The sequence below is a fragment of the Falco peregrinus genome, chromosome 6 (assembly GCF_023634155.1).
Source record: "Falco peregrinus isolate bFalPer1 chromosome 6, bFalPer1.pri, whole genome shotgun sequence".
Lineage (NCBI taxonomy): Eukaryota > Metazoa > Chordata > Aves > Falconiformes > Falconidae > Falco > Falco peregrinus.
This window is the reverse complement of record NC_073726.1, coordinates 20,283,286-20,302,413: the sequence shown is the minus strand read 5'-3', so window position 1 is coordinate 20,302,413 and position 19,128 is coordinate 20,283,286. Positions and strand designations below refer to the sequence as shown.

At 39.3% G+C, this 19,128-nt stretch overlaps 1 protein-coding gene across 3 annotated transcripts in view; it reads left to right on the top strand.

Annotated features, from left to right (window-relative positions):
* The first annotated feature begins 1,494 nt into the window (after positions 1-1,494).
* The window catches only part of HGF (hepatocyte growth factor), a 57,543-nt gene continuing 39,909 nt past the window's right edge, over positions 1,495-19,128 (top strand). For 2 of the 3 annotated variants that reach the window (XM_027795421.2, XM_027795422.2), the window contains exons 1-3: positions 1,495-1,753; positions 13,825-13,990; positions 18,703-18,815. In XM_027795421.2, coding sequence (XP_027651222.1) covers positions 1,678-1,753; positions 13,825-13,990; positions 18,703-18,815 — 355 coding nt within the window. In that variant the 5' untranslated portion in view covers positions 1,495-1,677. The remainder of the gene's footprint in view (positions 1,754-13,824; positions 13,991-18,702; positions 18,816-19,128) is intronic. The other variant, XM_027795419.2, reaches the window with a different exon arrangement.

The following is a 19,128-nucleotide window of genomic DNA, read 5'->3' as shown; positions in this document are numbered from 1 at the left end:
TGTTGTGCATCTCTAAGGAACCCCTGTAAATTAACTGTTATTCTTTGGAGAAAAACAAGGACAGCCCCCGCCCCCCCAAAAAAAACCCCAAAAAACAACTCAAACAAAACCAAACCAAAACCAAAACACAACCTAGAAATAATTTTCATTCTGCAGCAGAAAACATTTTTTTCTCACAGAAATGTGTTTTCCCTGTAATGCCAAATGTTCAAAATATTTTCTTCACAGACTTTCAACTCCTTTCTGTCCCCTTTGTCTCACTTACCAAGGCAGTCATTCCCAAATGGAAATTTTATTTTTTACCACTGGGCGTAAATTGGGTGAAAACTATATGTTTTGTGAACATAGGAAAAAAATGAATAAAATTTAACAATGAATATTTGTGGCTTGGGAAACCACTCATTTTTGAGAAAAGTTGTTTCACTCCAAGGTGAACATCAGTTGTATGGACAGTGAGTCTGGGCAAAGGAGTCTGGGCTGGATAAGGAGACCTGTTTTCTGACTCACATGGCACGGGACCACATGCAGGTCTCTGGTTTATTTGTGGAAAATGGAGGCAAATGGTTTCCTGTCTTGTCACACAGTCATGTTGTAGATGGTAGGTGGGTGCATGGGAGAAAGGAACTGTTTAAGTTAAGGCAGAACTTTTCTTGAAGTGTTTATTTCTGAACACTTGTGTGTCACGAAGGCCGGTCTCATGACTTTTAAACAAAAACCAACGCCATTGCTTCCATGAGGTTAAAATGAAGTGCAACAGAAGAATTACAACCACTTTGCCTGTGACAGAAGAAGGTCAGGCTGCGCATTGGACTGAGGCTTGTCTTGTGGAGCGATGCCAGCCAGCTGATACTTGACCTTTAGATTCCCCAGAGTTGCCACAATTTTGGGGAAGTGGCATTTGGAAGATGGCCAAAGAGGGTGACGGAAAGGCCAGGCTGGTAGCCAGGGGCAGCCGTGGGCAGGTTGGTGGAACGGTGTTTCCTTACTGAGAAATTGGTGATGCTTTGCCCCTGGCCATGGGATTGGGAAGTCCTGCCGGAATGGCTGTGGATGAGGGTGCTGCCTGGGGATGGGGAGTCCTGCCGGAATGGCTGTGGATGAGGGTGCTGCCTGGGGATGGGGCCGAGGGGGAGGCGGAGGAAGGGGCAGATTGTGAAGGAGAACGGCTGCCGGGAGGGACAGGTTTGCCCTGGCTGCAGGTAACAGAGCAAAGGGGGCTGTGGGCTTGGGTGGAGGCTCCGCGGGGCTGCGCTGCGGCAGGCACCAGCCCCGGGACAAGGGCTGGGGGCCCCGGCCCGGCCCGGCTGCTCCTCCTGAGCTCCTAAGGGATGGAGGGAGGGAGGCAGAGGGGAAGGAGGGAGGGAGGGAAGGATGGAGGGAGGGATGAGGCGGTGGGAGCCCTCTCCCTGGGCTGGCCGCGGGGCGGGAGGGGAGGCAACTCCTGGGGAGGGGAGGAGGAGAGGAGGCAGAGAGGGGATGTTGTTAAACAGTTTCTTACCGTAAGAGGGAGTTGGGACCCAGATCTTTCCAGTTAATCACACAACAAACTTAGATCATCGCAATAAAAACCAGCTCGGCTCACTCTGCCTCCTCTAGTGACCGGCTGTGCACAGGGTCCTTCCGAGGAGCCATCTCCTCGCCTCCTCCCCGCCAGCCGCCGGGGGGGCCGCCAGCACCATGTGGGCCACCCAACTCCTGCCAGCCTTGCTGCTTCACCAGCTGCTGCTGCTTCCCACCACCACCCCTGTGGCAGGTCAGTTTTGCTATCACTTCGCCAGTGACTCCCCTCCACCTCGCAGCTGCATCATCCTCCCGCTCCTTCCCTCCGCCGCGGCGCGGGTGGGCGCTCGGGGCGGCGCACCGGGCTGGCCCCCCGCAGGTGGGGCAGGCGGGGAGACCCCGCCGCCTCCGGCGCCCCTCAGCGGCCCGGGCGGGGGCTGCGGTGCGCCGGTGCCCGCCCAGCGCCTCCCGCGCCCGCGGAGCGCTGCGCTGCGGAGCGGTGCGGTGCCGAGCGGAGCGGGGGGCAGCGCGGCAGGTCGGGACAAGCCGCGCTCTGCCTGCGGCAGCGGCCCCGCGGCCCAGAGCTTTGCGGGGAGACGCGGCGCGTTTCGGTGGTTTGCGGAGGGGCCGCTGCGAGCCGCCCCCTCCTCCCCGGCTGAAGTGGAGCGCGGGGTCGCTCCGGGAGCGCAGCCCCGCAGGCACCGACGGCGGGAGAAGGGAATCTCGTCGTTGCCCATAGGTGCTGCCGGCCGTTACTAGGACGCAAACACGCATTCTTAAATTTCCAAGGCGTAGAATAAATGTTAAATAACAGAAGTTGACAAGGAATAGCCAAAGCACAGGATGTTAGGCTGCTGAGAGGGAATGTCCTTGCTGAAGTTCATCAGCATGAATGTGCTATTTCCATACTTGTAATTTCATTAGACATTCCCGATGAAATCCGGGAGGCGGACAGGGGAGAAGGAGCAAACAATAAGAAATCAAGTGCTGGAAGCTCTCTAGGTGAATTTCTTTCCTGAAGTGTCCCCCTTGGACTGGATATCTGAAGAGCTAACTCAGTGCTTCTATCGGTCCTCTGGGGAGCCGCTTCAGGAATAAAAAAGTTTGCAAAGGTTTCTACAAACCTTTCCTTCCTTCCTTCCGACAACATTGTTAAGGTCAGACCTTTGCACAGACAGAAACAAAAGAGAGCCACAATTCAGGGAAAGGATCTGCCAGGAGCGGACAGAGCCAGGGCAGGCACACGCGGCGTCTGGGTCCTGGGGCAAGGTCTGAGGGCATCAAGCAACGTGTATGGCAAGTGATGTTAATGGCTTCCAAGACACGACTATGTTTTCTGGTTAAAAAAAAAAAAAAAAAAAAATCAATATTTTGAAACAGGATTTCAAAGTGGAATGTTTTGTGATCTGAGTGGGCAAGTCAAAAAAAGACTGGCAGCATCACGTGCAGTAAAACCTGTCATTTTTCCCCTACAGCAGAAGTGTGATTCTGTAGGATGTTGAGCATCTCACCAGAGCTTCTGTGCTCAGTCTGCTCAATGATGATTTTGGTTTTGTGGGCATTCTGAGCAGGTGACACAGTGATATCGAGACTGTGCTACTACACTTTTCTGAACTCTTTTTCCATGTACATGGTGATTTCCATGTTACGGACATGCGACCTCTCTGAAAAGTGATGACTAGAACTGGTTAAGAATTTTCTGAGGACATGTGTTGTGTTTTTTCTTACTAGACAATGCTGACTCATTAAAAGTTTTCACAAAAATAATTCCTTTTAAACAGAAACTTTCTTTGGCTTGGGTCTCCCAAATCAAATGAAAGATAAATTTACAGGGGGAGACATTCACAATAGATTGTGGTACCTGCTGTTGAGAAACCCTGACTTGTGACAGAAACTCAACAACTGATGGGCTAGTTTGAAAAAACCAAAAAAACAAAAACCCCCAAAAAACCCCAAAACACAAACAAAAAAAACCCAAACCCAGAATAAACACCTTCTCCCTAACTTTATTCTATAGGCCAAAGATACAGAAACTGGGTTATAGCCAAGTTCAGAAGAAGGTAGTTCATGCTTACTCTCTTGATAGTCAGGATGTTTTTCTTGAATGAAAGTCCTTGTTCTCCCTGACTGTAGGCTCTTTGCGCTGGTCTGTAGTTTACCAAGCTCAATGGTTATTTAATCTAATATTCCAACAGGAGAGATTGAGAGACAGCCTCAGTACTGCCAGTGTCAGTAGGCTGATGAATAGGGTTGTGCTCTAGCCAATGGGCTCTCCTGTTAAGGAGTAGATGGTTCATCTTGATGTGGAAGAAAATAAGAGTTCCAAAACTTCAGAATTTTTCACATGGTAGAACTTGTTTTCTGGCCAACTTTCATAGTGACAGTTTCTTGGCAACCCTCTCTTTCTTAACTTTCCCCCCTCACTCGCCTTAATATTAATCAGTCCTATTGTTTGCCTTATGGGCAAGAAAGATGACTCTTACCACACTGCCATTGTGCTTACCTTTGCTTTTTAAAAATCTATGTTCTTCAACAAACAACAGTCTGGATTTTTACAATGCAGGCAAGGGGAAGTTGTGCCATTCCTTTCTGAAAATATATTGATTTCTTTCTAAATATACATGCTATCATTGTACAGAATGTTGAATTCTTTTTACTAGGATGTTTTAAGAAAGATTATTATTTGCCTATATGTTTATTGTTTTTATATATGAAAAACAAGCTAAATGTTGAAAACATAATTTAAAAACAGGAAAAACCCAAGCCTTTTGCTAATGTATGTTCATACTCCTATTACTGCTCTGTCAAAGATGATTTGAAATGTACATAATAATGAATGTTGTTTCTTCCGTTAATGGATCTTTTAGGTTTAGAATCCCATGCCCTAAGTTCTGTGTGAAGACAATGTCCTGTGCAACTGAGGTTGCTGACTAATACATTTGGGTTATATTAATGGGTAAAGAATAAGGAGGGTAAAGAAAACACTGAGAAATTTTAATGTCAGCAAGCTGTCTACACTATCAAGTTCTGAGTTTCTTTTTAACATATAAAAGATGAAATGGTGATTGGCAAAAGATAAATGTGCAATGTTCCTATAGACTACTTGCCTGGTTATTATCAATATCCTATAAGTCTCTGTCACGTGCATGAAGAAATTAATCTGTAGCTAAAAACTATCAGGGAGGTTATTTCCCTGTTTCAGATACTTTTATTATTCAGTATTCTTACGCAGTATGTATTTAATAATGTTAATGTAGCCAAACTAAAAATTACTTTTTAACCAAAGGAAAAAGTATATCAAAATATTGCAAAAGAGTGAATGTTAAAGATGTATTTAAGTTAAATATGTATTTGTCTGTGAAGACACTGTCAGCCAAATTGTTTATCCAAATTTCTCAACACTTTCTGTAGTTTGGATTATCTGAAGCAGTTGCTAATGAAGATGTGGGAGTTGCACTTAGTTCCTATAAATAACAATAGCTTAAAAAAAAATAATCCCATAGCCATAATCGATGTATGAATGTTGCGTATTCCTGTGGTCTGCATAGCTAAGTATATTTTAAAAATTTAATGTGATTTATACTTTCCCATCCCATCTGTAGATAATCATTATACTATATACTGTCAACAAATCGAAATGATACTCTGCCTATTGGAAGACTGTATTCCTTCTGTTTAATGGAATCCTTTTGGTGCTCAGTGCCAGGGACTGCTTGTTTTGCTCTCCCATGTAATACAGCACTTACTCTGCTTAACAGATTTTCTGTTTCTATTAATGCCATTTTCATAAGCCACATAGCAGGAAAATATAGAGTTGAAAGACACGAGATTAAAATGTTGCATAAAATTCTGGAAAATTGTGCACTGAAGTCAAGGAAAGGAAAGCCTCTTATTGGAGAAGCTCATCTGTCATTATTGTAATACTTCAACTGAGGCCAGGGTTGGAAGGGAAATGTGCAGTCTCCCTCAGAGGGTGTAATATCTCCCCTTTGGATCTTTATGCTGAACATTACTTTGCCACCTAAGCATTTCAAACTTTTCCAAGATCTGAAAGCAGGATGACTGGGCCTATAGATGGGTAAAAGCTTGATGAGGAGAGGAGAGTGTTGCCCTGAACATTTTGCAATTAGTTGTACTGGTGGAGTGTTAGAATTTCACTTTCTCCCCATTGGCACTGAGGTGGGGTTGAAGGGCAGTAGAAGGCAGCATGGAGGTGAGAAGGGACTGATCATAGAGGTGAGAAAAGATTGATCTCCATGCTTGCTTGGGAAACATGAATAGTAGGAGAACTGGAATCATGTAAGCAATGTTTGTTCCTTGCAGTGGGGAAGTATGGCAACCACAAAGAACTGCGAAGGGGTGAGGACATCCTTGCTGTTACCCCATCTTTTTCCTGTAGGTTTTTTTGGCAGTGTACTTAAAGGGTAGTACAGCTGTTCCTGAACATGGTTAGTACCTACACGTAAAGCAGCACTACAGCAAAACAGAGCTGGGAACATGCTCCAGATTAGTCAGATGTGTTGGCAAAATCTAGCTGCAGTTTTCTTTCAATGGCTTGTGGGCCTCCACCCATGTGTTGTCTGATGAGCCCGGCCATGCCTGGCAGTCCTCAGTGCTGCTGACCCAGCTGGGGACTGGCTGCTCCCTCTGTCTCCCCTCAGCTCCAGCTCTTACGACTCCTGGCCTTGGCCAGCAGCACTGGTTTTATGTATACAACACGCAGCAAGGCTCTCATCACTCCTCACAGGGCTGGTTTGCTGCCCTCAGCGGTCCATCACTTTTTTTTTGCCCAAATCCCTGCCCTGCCTGCTTGTGCTTTTCTCTTTCTCTCACTGCATGCCCAGGCACCCTCAGCGGTGGCTGAGACCCTGTTGCAAAAGGAGTGTACAACGTGCTGGGTGCCTCGGAGGAGACACCAAGTGCTTGTAAAGGTTGTGGAACGCCATGTAAAATGGTGGGGATTTAATTCTTTTGCAAAATGCATTAAAAGGGAAAATCCTCTCAGTAATTTAGCCAGGGGTTAGATACAGCAAGTCAGAGTACAAACTACAGAACATTTGTTTCTGCCAATGGGTCCCAGCATCCTGCAGAGCAGATAACCTTGTCTTGGAAGAAAAAGAGCTGTCTTTTGCATCTACCATCCAATTTTAGAATACACTATCAGCTGTTAGCATTATCCTTAGCTTGTTGAGCTTTCACGCTGACTATAGGAGAGGGTTACAAAGGTAGGACTTAGCATAAACATGAAGCTGAGTTCCAAGAAACATGGCAGTTTTTGCAGCTGCTAATAAAGGGTGTGTGTGCATGTGGTCTGTGTGTGTGCATAGTAATATGCAATGTAAGGCTAATAAGAAATACCATTTTGCATTTCATGAATCTACTCAACAACTGGAATGAAAGACAATGTAAAAATAAGGAAAAAATATCTCAGTATTATATATCTACAGTTCAAGCTACTTTCTAAAATTGATATTTTTTTTTTCCATGATGGCTCTTTTGACAAGGAAATAAATTTCAGAAGTTAAAATAGTCACATCATCATCTGGATACCTTTCTGAGAAACTGTAATTGTGACAGACTAGGGATGCCTCCTTGTACAACTGGTTTTATTTTGGTAACTTTCCATCTATACAGCTGACTGCAGTATTTATGGGTATGGTTGGTAAACTTCTTTCACGCCAAATTATTGTCTTAAATAACCACATTAAACTTAATCTGGCATCAAAGTCTATTCAGTCTACAAAGTTATTTTCTTGGGCACATTTCAGAATTGCTTCAGTTTCTCCTTATGCTGGTCTTCTCTTCTTCCTTTTTTTCTTTTTTCTTCCAAATGAGAAGTCATTTGGAAAAGGTATTAACCTTTTTGCATTCTAGCCAGGAATCTGCGCATTTCTGATACTGAAACAGGCATAAAGAGAAGTCAAAGTAAATGAAAGTAAGTTAAAAATAAGTTAGAAGTGCTGAGCATTATTTTTTTTATCAAAGTGACTTTGTTAGGACTTGCTTTAAGAGAGAAAGTTGCCTTTAATGTATTTGTTTAAAAAGTGCTTCCTAACTGTTCTCATAGATAACAATACTTTGATGACCCTATTAATGATTTTAGTATCAACATGCACCTTTAACATCTTTGCTTTTACTACTGTCACCATACTGTTAATTACTATTTAATAAGCATGTGGTGTCTGAAACCATTTAGTAACAACTATTTTCACCATCTGGTCAAGTTTTGTTGGTTTTGGTTTTGTTTGGTTTTTTTTTTCTTTTTTCCCTTAATGAAGCCAGTATATTTATACTGTCATAGTATATTGGATATTGGAACAATATGCAATTTATTCTTGATGTTTATATCCTTTGAAAAACACTGTCTTAGAAATACATTATTGAAATATAGTAAAGTATCCCTTGAACCACATTTTATAGACAAGTTAAACACCTGACTGCATTTACATACTGTTTTTCAGTCTAAATATGCTGAAAACTGTTGCTTTATTTCAAACCCCACTCATTGATTTTTCTTCTTACACAAGCTTTGCCAAATGCAATTCTATGCGTATAGTTAAACATACTTTATTTTTTGTTTTCATATTAAATTGTCATTATTTATACTGAGATAAGCATTCAGCTGTGATATCTCTTCTAAAAAGTGTTGTCTGACACTATGATAATCCATGGTTTTGCATATTTTTGCTTTGTGCATTTTATTGAGATCTAACATTTGCTTGTTTCTTTTTTTTTTTTCCATTCAGATACATACTTATGAATACATTTTCTTGGGTGTTACTATGTAATTTTTGTTGAGTATGGTGTTCCCTGATAAAATGTTTGCTATGTTTATTGTGTTGAGCTGTGCTTTCCTACATTTATTTCACATATATTTAGGGTTAGGGTGGGGTTTTTTTTCCACTTTTTTTTTTTTTTTCTTGAAGGTCTTTCATATGATGGTAGATTTCTGATTCCCCGCCCCCTAAGTTTTAAATCACATCACATGAAATTCAGCTTTCATATTTTGTTGTAACACAACTATTTCAATCTCTAATTAGTGCATCTGTTAATTGCTTAAGATCAAGGGACTTCATTACAAACATGTTGCAAAATATTAAGCAGAGATGTAAAATGCCAATAGATACTAAAGAAAGGGACTATGTCTCTTTTATATTTCTCAAATAATTGAGTCACTTTTTATGACCCTTTTTCTTCATGGGAATATATTTTGAATCTTCAGCTTCTCTGATCTTCCTACAGTGTGTGGACAATTCCCCCTTTTTTAATTTTTTTTCCCAATGCCATCTTATTTTGTATTCCATTCTCTATTTTGAAGGACAGCAGTTGATTCCTGCAGTTCTCTGACAGCATCTGCCAGCCTAGGGAATATAAGTATCTTCATTTTCTTGATTTATTTTTTTTTCCCAAAGATTTAGTTTATCTCTGACATCTGACAGACATAATGAACAGTGGTGCTGTTAGGTGACTGTTCATATTCTTTTCAAAACTGAAAATTATAAAAGGTCTTTTTTCCGTCCATGGTATGAAGACCTGTACCCAACTTACTTACATCGGTAAATATGATAATAGATTAAAAAAGTATCATTACCACACACAGTTGAAAATCTAGCATAAGAAAATAAATAACTCCCTAGTAAAAAGCTGAAGTTCTGCAAGTGTAAACAAACAGAATAAGGAAATAAAACCTGATACCAAACCATTGAGATTTCATTAAGAAGTTTTATTTAACCATAAACCTTTAATTTGAATGTATTTTCTTCTCTTTTGGAAAATTTGGTCTTGAGTTGTATGATGTTTGTTCTGTATAATAAAGTGGGATGTAAAATTAGAAAGAAATGAAAGGAATGTGGCTTCTCACATTATCACAAGACTTCACGATGTGTTCCTTTAAGAAAGCACTAACTATTGCATAGACTAGAATGAAACTTGGAAACTCTGGAAGCTGACATGCCGAACGCATCGTAATTCCTATTTAATAAAAGCTTTCGAGAGTCTATGGCAGGTTCATAGAAGTAGTGATTTTTCTAGGGGAGACAGCCAGCATGCTCTGCTTGTACTCTATAAGACTGTAACTCCGAAGCCTAAATATACATCTGTATTAGAAAAAGCTGGGCTGGCAGAGGAAGGATAAAGGGGTTACCAGTGAGGTATATAGAGCCAGATAATCTAATTGTAAAATCTTGCTGTAGACAATACAAGCATTGTTTTGATCTCATTATAACGGACAAAGGTGATCTTTAGGCCTGTTGATGTCCTGTATGCTATTTTGATTACCAAAGCAATGATATCATATTGGTTATATTAGTTTTTTACTGCTAAACAGATAATGAAAACCCAAATATTTGTTATGGTCAGACTAAAATCTGAGTGTTCGGAACTTGCATAGGTATTTGAACTCTAAGTGTCCTGAAATTAGGCTTATACTGAATTTCTTGACTCATATAGCTCAATATCAGACCTATTGTTTTCTGCAAGGTGCAACTTTTTTATTTAGATATAGAACATAATCAGGTAGTTTCAGGACTGAGTGGTGTGGTGGTGTGGGAGTCCAAAGCCCTTTTTGGTGGGGAACACAGGGCCAGAAGAGAAAAGGAAGTTATTTTGCTGCCATTTTCCCATTAGCCTGATGAGTAGAAAATAGCTAGTGAGCAGGGGATCAAAATGCAAACACTTCTGCGAATTCAACCTATTTATTTTGTTAATTAAGGAAGTGTCTTAATTTCTATGATATTGAATATTGTGGTGTCCATTACTCTCAGTACTTGGTGTTTTACTTGTTCCATTTTGTATAAATATAATTAAAATTACAGTTAAGTATGTTCTGGAATACAGGTACTGCAACCTCATAGTGAGTTTTCTCACTAAAATGCTGTAGAAAAAAAAATTTGTTTATCTCTGATTATGGATTTGACATGGACTGGAACTGCTCCAAGAAAAGGTGTTGGAAATCTCCCCCAGACACTCTATAGTTTGAGCAGTCTCAGTTCATGGTTCACGTCTGAGAAGATTGTACAGACACCTTATACAAAACAGGTACCAAGGGAACCCAAAGGTGAGTTCTTGTAGCTCCCAGGTAAATATCTTTCACTGTGAGGAACGTTTCTTCAGTAAATATTTGCATTTTACGAAAATGGAAGAGCTGCAGCAGGGAGACTGTGGAAATCCCAAATGAGATTATGGAGTAGTTTTCCAATGCTGCATCCTTCTAGAGCAAATGTGGGCGTTCCCATTTCATTGAGCACTGGCTGAGCTATTTTTTCTCTTCAATCAAGGTTGCTATCATGTTCAGAAATATAAAGAGGCATCACCCACATCTTCTTGAGGCATTTTTTAAGACAACTGAAGAAATATTTTTAGTTAGTCGTTGTTTGTGTTGAAGAAACAAAATGTTGATTCATGTTAGACTGTATTCTTTCGTGTTTTAATCAGCTGCTATTTTTTTCCAATCTAAGTGGAATGTCAGACTTCCTTAGTAATATGATATTCAACTACAAGAAACATCAGAGGACATGGCCCACAAGATAACCAAAATCCTGACTGATCAAAGTTTAGGAAACCAAACGGAATGGCAATCACAAGTTAGGAACATTAGTTATAGCACATTGCATGATAATGTTTAATGTAGAACTTTTCTAGGGCACTATTTGATTTAAGATTTTAATAATAAACCCACCTAATCTGAAGTTAAAAGGCTCAATTATTTTTAATTATTTTGTTGTTAGAGTTGTAAAAGTAATGTTTTGCATTATTCTGATGATTCTAACAGTCACACCATGGATGCATTTGGCCCTTTGCCTTTTGGATTATAGGCAAGTTGTAGAATGTTGTTTGAAAGCTAAAGTAAATCAGGCTGTTATGAATTGCAAAATGCAAGATCAAACCCATAATCCTCTTTGGACAACTGCTAGGAAAAGAAGAAAAAATAAAACAGAACTCTGAACTCAGGCAGAACAGAATTTATTGATTTTTTTAATCATATTCTTGCATGTTAGCTGGTGAGTCTAAGAAACGCTTATCATCCCGAATTAGGATAATGACACTTATCAGTAGATGGGAAATGTTATCATCAGGAACTGAAAAAAAAATACTTTCATATTTCCGTAGAGATTCTTACCTCCATTTGACATAAAAGTCTTGGGTGAGACAACATAGAACTAACAAATATGTCTTGTAAGATAATAGATTGAGAAATTTACTATAAAAGCTTTATAGAAGACTTGTTATTCTGTGGTTGTCTTAAAAAGCAGATGCAATCCCACTTGCAGCACTTTGGCACTATCACAGATACAGCAAAAAATGAAGCAGCTTCAGTGTAGATGCAACAGTTTCCAGCAACAGAGTGCTGATACTTTAGGCAAGAGCATCCTAACAACATTTCCCTAAACATAATGATTCATTGTGGGTGCATGTGCACTGCACAAATACATCACTGAAAATGCTTAAGAGAGCTGATATGAGTCCCTAACACAGCACCAAAACTATTAATGTTTGATCTTTTTACCAACAGTTTCTTCATATAATAACAATATGGATTTGGATGTAAATAAAACCTTTTTTTCTGAAAACATTTGTAGTTGGAATTAAAATCGTGAACTTTTAAGTGCAGAGGAATAGCATAGTTCACCTTCAGCAGTTCAAGAAGAGTAGGATGGCGTGAAAATTATTTTATAGGGACATTGCAGCAGAGATATTCTACTCCTTTGATTTTCTTTTTTTTTTTTTTTTAAGACTGAAGCTTGATGAAATCTAATTTAAATGTCTTTGGTGTATTTTTAGGTGTCTTAGGGATAACTCACCACTGAGAGGTGTGATTTAGCTGAATCCAGTGGAAATGTCAGCTCACTCAGTGATCAGGATGGAAGTTCTGCAAAGGGAACCCTCTTTGGCGTTACAATATGTGGAGTTGTCAGTAACTCCTTCAGAGCCTAAATGATTGCAATTTACAGAAATATTCTGAGCTCTGCACAGAGTGCGCTGAGCAAAAATTTACTGACCTAAGTGCGCTCTGCACTTGCATGAGATATTATCTATTCAGGATAATAGAGCATTAGGTTGAGGTTTCATATGTTTTAAACACTCTGGCAAAATTTAATAAATTGATCTTGTGCATTCATGTTCTATAATTTCAGATTTTGTAAAGAAAAATGAAAAGACAGCTCTGAAAACAGTTATATGTAAAGAAGTTATGAAAAATACTATTACTTCATAAATTAAGGAGGGGTTTGTTTACGTAACCTTACCTGGATTAAAAAAAAAAATAAATTAAAAAAAAAATCATCCAGGATCATTGAGTAAAACAGGAAAAATAGATCCAAAGGGCAATTTGTCCTCCCTGTGTTACTCATCTGTCAGAGTAGGGAGAATCACTCTCCAGATGTATTCATCTGTCTTCACTGATGATGGAGCAGCCTACATTTGCAGACTGGTTTCTATGGAACAAAAATAAAATTGTGCATATATATTGGGCAAAATTGTGGGGGTTTCTTGCAAAAATCAAAGACTTTTTCTCTTTCACTTTAGCCAAGCATCTCTAGCCAATCTTCCCTGTTCCATTTTATATCTGTTCCTCTGGGCCTTTCCATAGTCAAGGAAACCAGATCAGTGCATTCTTTTTTGCAGAAATCTTTGCAACAGTGCAGACTGTTCCATGTACAGCCTCTGCCTGCCCTTGTCATCTTTTCTGAGGGTTAACAACTCTAATTTGGTCGCACTTAAACTGGACATAACACTCACACTGAGTCCTCACTGGAGCAGAGGGAGGAGAAATGATTATTTTGTGTCACTTCCAGGCTCCACTTCTTTTCACAATTCCTGATAAAAAGTTTACTGTTTTAAGAACAGTTTATCACAGATAGCGATTCTCTATATCTTTTCCTTCTGATTGTAACTCCACTTTGTCCATCCAAAAAAGACCTTTGTTCTAGATTTTATTCACATTTTTAATGGAAATATTTAAAAGATCTCAAGTTATTATCAGGTCTATTTTGGGGGTTCAAAAAAAATTTTACAAAAGATGAAAAACTTTCCTCTTACCCTTTTCCAGCATTCTGCAAGGCTTTATTTGAAAATAGTATTCCGATAATCCCTATCATTCCTATCTTGAAGAATGGAGACAGCAAATAAAAAATAACCAATACTTCTTCAGTATCTGCTTATACCTTATTTTTGGGAATTTCTTTATGCTTTAGGTACTGATATTCCTATAATTCCTGATAAATGTTATTCATATTTAATGCCACCTTTAATCTCAGCGCTCTTCTTTACAGTGGGTTTTTGCTCTTTTTTTTTTTTTTTTTTTTTTCTTCTTTGCTTCTTTCTTAGAGGGTAAAGGAAGAAGGAGAAATCCTCTTCATGACTTCAAAAAAACAGGAGAGTTGATGCTCATTAAAGTAAACAAAACACTGGAAGTAAAAACCAAGCTGTTAAATACCACTGAGCAATGTGCCAAGAGATGCAGCAGGAACAAAGGCCTTTCGTTCACTTGCAAGTAAGTTATCTACCTCTATTATTTTTATCATTTTTTCCTAGTAGAACCTCTATAGCACTATTTGACCAAAGATGTCTCTGTAATTGTCATCAGTGGTAGCTTGTACTGAGGAGAACCTAAAGCCTGTGCTTTTTGATTTCCATGATCTTGTTCTAACTGTCCAGAGAGTGTCAGTCTTTTCTGAAGCTTTATCTGAGTTGTTCTGTCTTGTTAGCTTGTCGGTGTGTAACCTTTTCCATAACATGGCGGAAAAAATGTACTCATGTTAAGATGTGGCTGACTTGTGCTGCACCATAGTGTTCGGTGAACATTTCTGAGATTTTTATGTCTCTTATAAAATGGTTATTGTCATACATCACAGCTGCAGTATTTCAGCATCACTTCAGACCATATTCTGTCTTCATTCTTTGCACATTACTCTTGCTGAAATCAATGGGAACTTCACACATGGAGCACAGATACACGCACTGCTGAAGTTCACTGGCAAGTACTATGATCTGATACAATGAAATCAAACCTTCTGGGCTGCACAGTCGTTACAAGTATATGATAGCTATTCTTCAGCATCTGCTGTCTCTTAGAAACACATCATTGCTTGTCTGCCTTGTACATATTCTCTACTATTTTTTGGAACAAATCACTATTATTTTTCCCATGTATTGGGCTTAAATTATTCCCCTGGCCTCTCTTAGTCTAGACCATTAGCAATAAATGAAAGGACACGAACACAGGAGAATCTTGGAAAGAATGGGTGACTTCTGTACTGGTGAGTACTGGGCTAAAGCTGAGCCTGATCTTGAAATGTGAGTTTTGACAGTTGCTACAAATGGAAGCTAGACCAGATATGATAACAAAAGCTCTTCCTCTGCAGAAAAGGTCCTTGACTGTAATTTAATCCTTCTTTAAGCCTTTAATTCTAGTGTTGCAAGATCTAGTTTTGTATCATTTTGTACTTTGACTATTTATATATGTAAACAATAAGCAGAGTTTACTTATTTCTGTTAGAAAATATTTCCCAGGCACTAATATTTTTCACATGGTGCAAGCCACTCATTTTCCTATTGGCAGAGCTTCCACTGGTAGCATTGCCAAGTGGATCAGGTTGTATTCAATACAGCAAGAGATCCTTGAGTTCTGATGGTCAGCAGCAAGAAATATTATAAAACTAGAATTCACAGTATAAAACAATTCTGAATGATGCTAAGCAAACAATAATTCTGTATTCCAATATCTGCTTAGGCAAATTGTCTCAAGCTAGTTGTAGCTGCCTGGATGGTATATTTTGTGTTCTGAAAATAAAAAAAATAAGTTAATATATTTGTTGATTCTATTTTACATGACTAATAACCTAGAATCTCTGAGTTTTTAAAGCTTTCTCACCTGTGAAGACCTTTTTTGCTATTGGGACAGTGTCTGATGGATTCGTTAAGGGGCAAATACTCCCTGCCATAATCAGTCAATAAAGCAACTTAAAGGAGCCATGAGGGACTTTGAGAACACAGCTTGGAAGAGTCACAGACAGCAGAATTGCAGTCAGTCATGTGATTATTTGGCACTGAAGATAAAAAAATAAATTAGAAATCTGGCTACTCATGCTCTGAATTTCCAATTTTTCCTGACAAAGTTTTAGCAAGGAGGGCTAGTAAGAGAGGTGTAGGTGATTAGGTCTTGCCTGTGCTACCACTATGCTGCAGAGCAAGAGGGATTTCTCTATCTGGGAACATTCTTGTGGTTTCCCATTTGGCCCCAGATGGGTCCTGTTGTAGTGTGCATAGCTCTTTGAGGCCACTGTAAACACATATTTGACATGTGTTCCCTTTTAAAGGAACCAGTGATTAGTAATGTTTCCCTTTTATTCCTAGGATCCCCAGTCTTTAATTTCATTCCAGGATATGTTTACTACAAGGTGAAATCTGTTGCTATCACAAAGTAAAACCAATTAGTTTACTGGTTGCTGTGGGGGCATTCTAAAATAAGAAGAAAAGTAATGCAAAATGGCATTTTAAGTACTTTAAATATAAGACTTGGATTTTCCTTTGGTTATTGATGTTTTCATGGCTCAACTCAGATACTCCAAATCCATGCAGTAGTTCTCCACCACTTGTGTCACAGCACTGATGTCTTGTTTTCTGGATGCAATCTCATTTTTTTTAGCATTAAGGTCAAATAAAATAGAAACGCTTTGTAACATAATTGTGACAGTAGCACTGGGAACAGTGACACCTAGGTCTGTGCCCTGTGAGGCACACAAGTAAGAAGAGGGTTGGGCTTCTTTTGTGCCATAAAGTGGTAAAGTAGCAGATGCCAGGCATTACAGACTTATAAAGGATCGGCCACACCTTATTTTCTGGGCAGGAGGGGTGGAAATAATATTAAGACCACTTTTGACATGATATTTTTTGTATCACTTGCAAGTAAACTTTGGTAATCATTAATCCTTGCTGTTTTTAACTCTGACACCTTTCTGTTGGAGCTAATACATATCACTTCTCAGAATGGACTTTTCCTCTTTTCCTTTGCTGTCACGCTTGCACAGATCTTGATCATTTCCTACTTAGTTACAAGATCGTTATCTAGACTTGTTTTTTCTTCATAACACTATTCCTAAAATCTCCCATCAAAGTACTGCTTAGATTCACTTGCCTTGTCTTTTTGACCTCATAACCCTCTGTGCATCTTTTTCTGGCTTCCCTTTCAGCTTCATTAACCTGCTGCTAAGTTGTTCTTATTCCTTTGTTTCACCACCATATGCAGTCCATTACTGAGTTTTCCTTCAGTCATCCTTGCAGCTTTCCCCCCTACATTTCTTATGGATGAGAAAAAGCTAATATAATTACAATTTTATTGGCTATGCAGATGACATTTGCAGACATGTCACTGCCTTACCTAAAAAGCTGTACCTGTTTTTTCCTTTGTTATCCGCTTAATTTCTAGAGTGTCTTTGTATGCAGACAGAAAGGGATTCCAGTACAGACCACAGGACTTTCAGAAAATCTACTGATTATCTCAGTACAAAGAGCAACAACAAAAATTGTTGTGATCGGCAGTATCAGTAGAAGAAAGTCCAAGGATTTTCTTAACTGTGTTGACTTTGGAAGTGTAAAAACCCTCCGGATTTGGGTCCAAGAAAAGGTTATTAGAAACTTTTATGTGCAGAAGTGGCTGAAGCCAAACTGGAAAGAAACCAAAAGGCAACTGAAAGGCAAAAACTGAAAGAAATGTTTGTAAACAGTGCATTCTGCATTACCACTTTAGGAGGCAGGAGAGGAAAAGAGAATGTAATTGGAAAGGCAGGAAAGGTCAAGGATATTTTTGTGAAGATGGAGTTAGAGGCACTTGGATACACTCAAATTTGAGAACCAGCCAGGAGAGAACAGAAGGCTGAACAAGGGCAGAAGGATGAAGGTTAGCAGGTTGGAAACATTTGGAGTCAACAGAGTAGAGAGAGCAGTTGGATGAAAAATCTGTTTGGTGATGGAAACGATAATGAAGAGGATGTTTTAAAGAGAGGAGTGGGGAGGTTGGATAGCATCTTGTAGTATCTTTAACTGAAGCCAGCAAGATCTCACACAGAAAAACTTGTATGGTGAATTAAAGGAAGATCAAAGAGTTTTGACTTGAGGCATTTAGCACGCCTGAATATGGCACAACCAAAGCATGGATGAAGTGTAGGAAATCTGTATGTATTTTGGGTAATATCAACTAGCGCTAAAATGCCTTCTAAGGTAGAATAAAATATTTCAGAAGGCTTGGGATGACTGACAGAAAGGTAGACTTGGTGGTGGGTTGGAGAAAGTAATATTATGTCAGTGATTTGGTTCTAATGAGAAAATAAGGAGGGGAAAGGATTTTTAAGGGGTTTTTTGTTTGTTTGTTTGTTTGTTTGGGGGGGGGTGTTGTTTGTTTGTTTTTTAATTGGAATAACTGTTCCACCTACCTGGACAGTCAACTGTGTTTTTAAAATACTTTAAAATATTTTACCTACACTTAAGGAATTTCCTTTCAAAATGGTGTTGGGAGAAAAAGGTTTGCACATTTCATTTAAAATATTGAAAAAAAGTAATTTTATTTATCTATTTGTTTTTCTTGTCCCCTCAAATCCACTCAATCCAAGCACACATTGTACACTGTCCTTGAAAGCAGTTAAAAACCAGAGAAAAAAAGAAACCAAAAGCAAAGCAAGGACAAGCTGTAGGTACGCTATCATAGTTTAGATTATTCATAAAAATAATCTTGTTTTTAAACAGCTCTGTTGCTCTAGACAAGAAACAAGACACCTTGTGCTTGAATTTTCCTTAAGCCATCAGTGTGAGATACTTAACTATTTCAGGCACATACTGTAAGCCCAGCAAAGATGTTTCAGAGTCTTCCTTCCCCCCTCCCCCCCCCCCCCCCGAAAGCAGCACAACTGGAGACACAAATGGTGTCTCAGTCACATTTATCTCAGTTTTAAAATAAAGATCTCTAATGACAAGGGAACTCTTAGATTAGTGTGAACAACCAAGTTGGTATTTAATGTAATGGCCACATCAATTTAATTTCTTTGTTTCTTTGTTCTTGTCAGCACAGTTGTGGGTTTAAATAGTAATTTGGACTGTTTCTCTGACTTTCCTAGTAAAAATAAATCTGATGTCATTGCATGGTCCTTGGCAGGCCATGTGTCATTATTATAAACCACACAGATTTTTTTCTCATCCAGATTTTCTTTGCAGGGCCTTTGCGTATGACAGAGTTACAAAACGGTGCCATTGGTTATCCTTCAACAGCTTGACAAATGGTGTGAGAAAGAAGCAAGACCATGCGTTTGATCTGTATGAAAAGAAGGGTAACTGATTTATTTACTGATTATTTTTTTTCCAGCTATGGAGGGGGAAAAAAAGGCTGAGGCCAGTCAGTGACTTTTTTGGCTTTAGGAGCATCCTGGGCATGGGATGGTTTTATGCATTTGGAAAGCTGTATCCTACAATTTTATTTACAAATATCCTGGTTTTGGTGTCATGCAAGTTTGTCTGCATATTTACTCTTACTCAGTTTTCCAGCCTAGATCTTTGCTTGCCACCTTATGTCCTAGTCAGAGTCGCTACTTCAGTTTACTACATAAAAGCTCAGTTTTATGATTTACTGTTATTGACTTAATA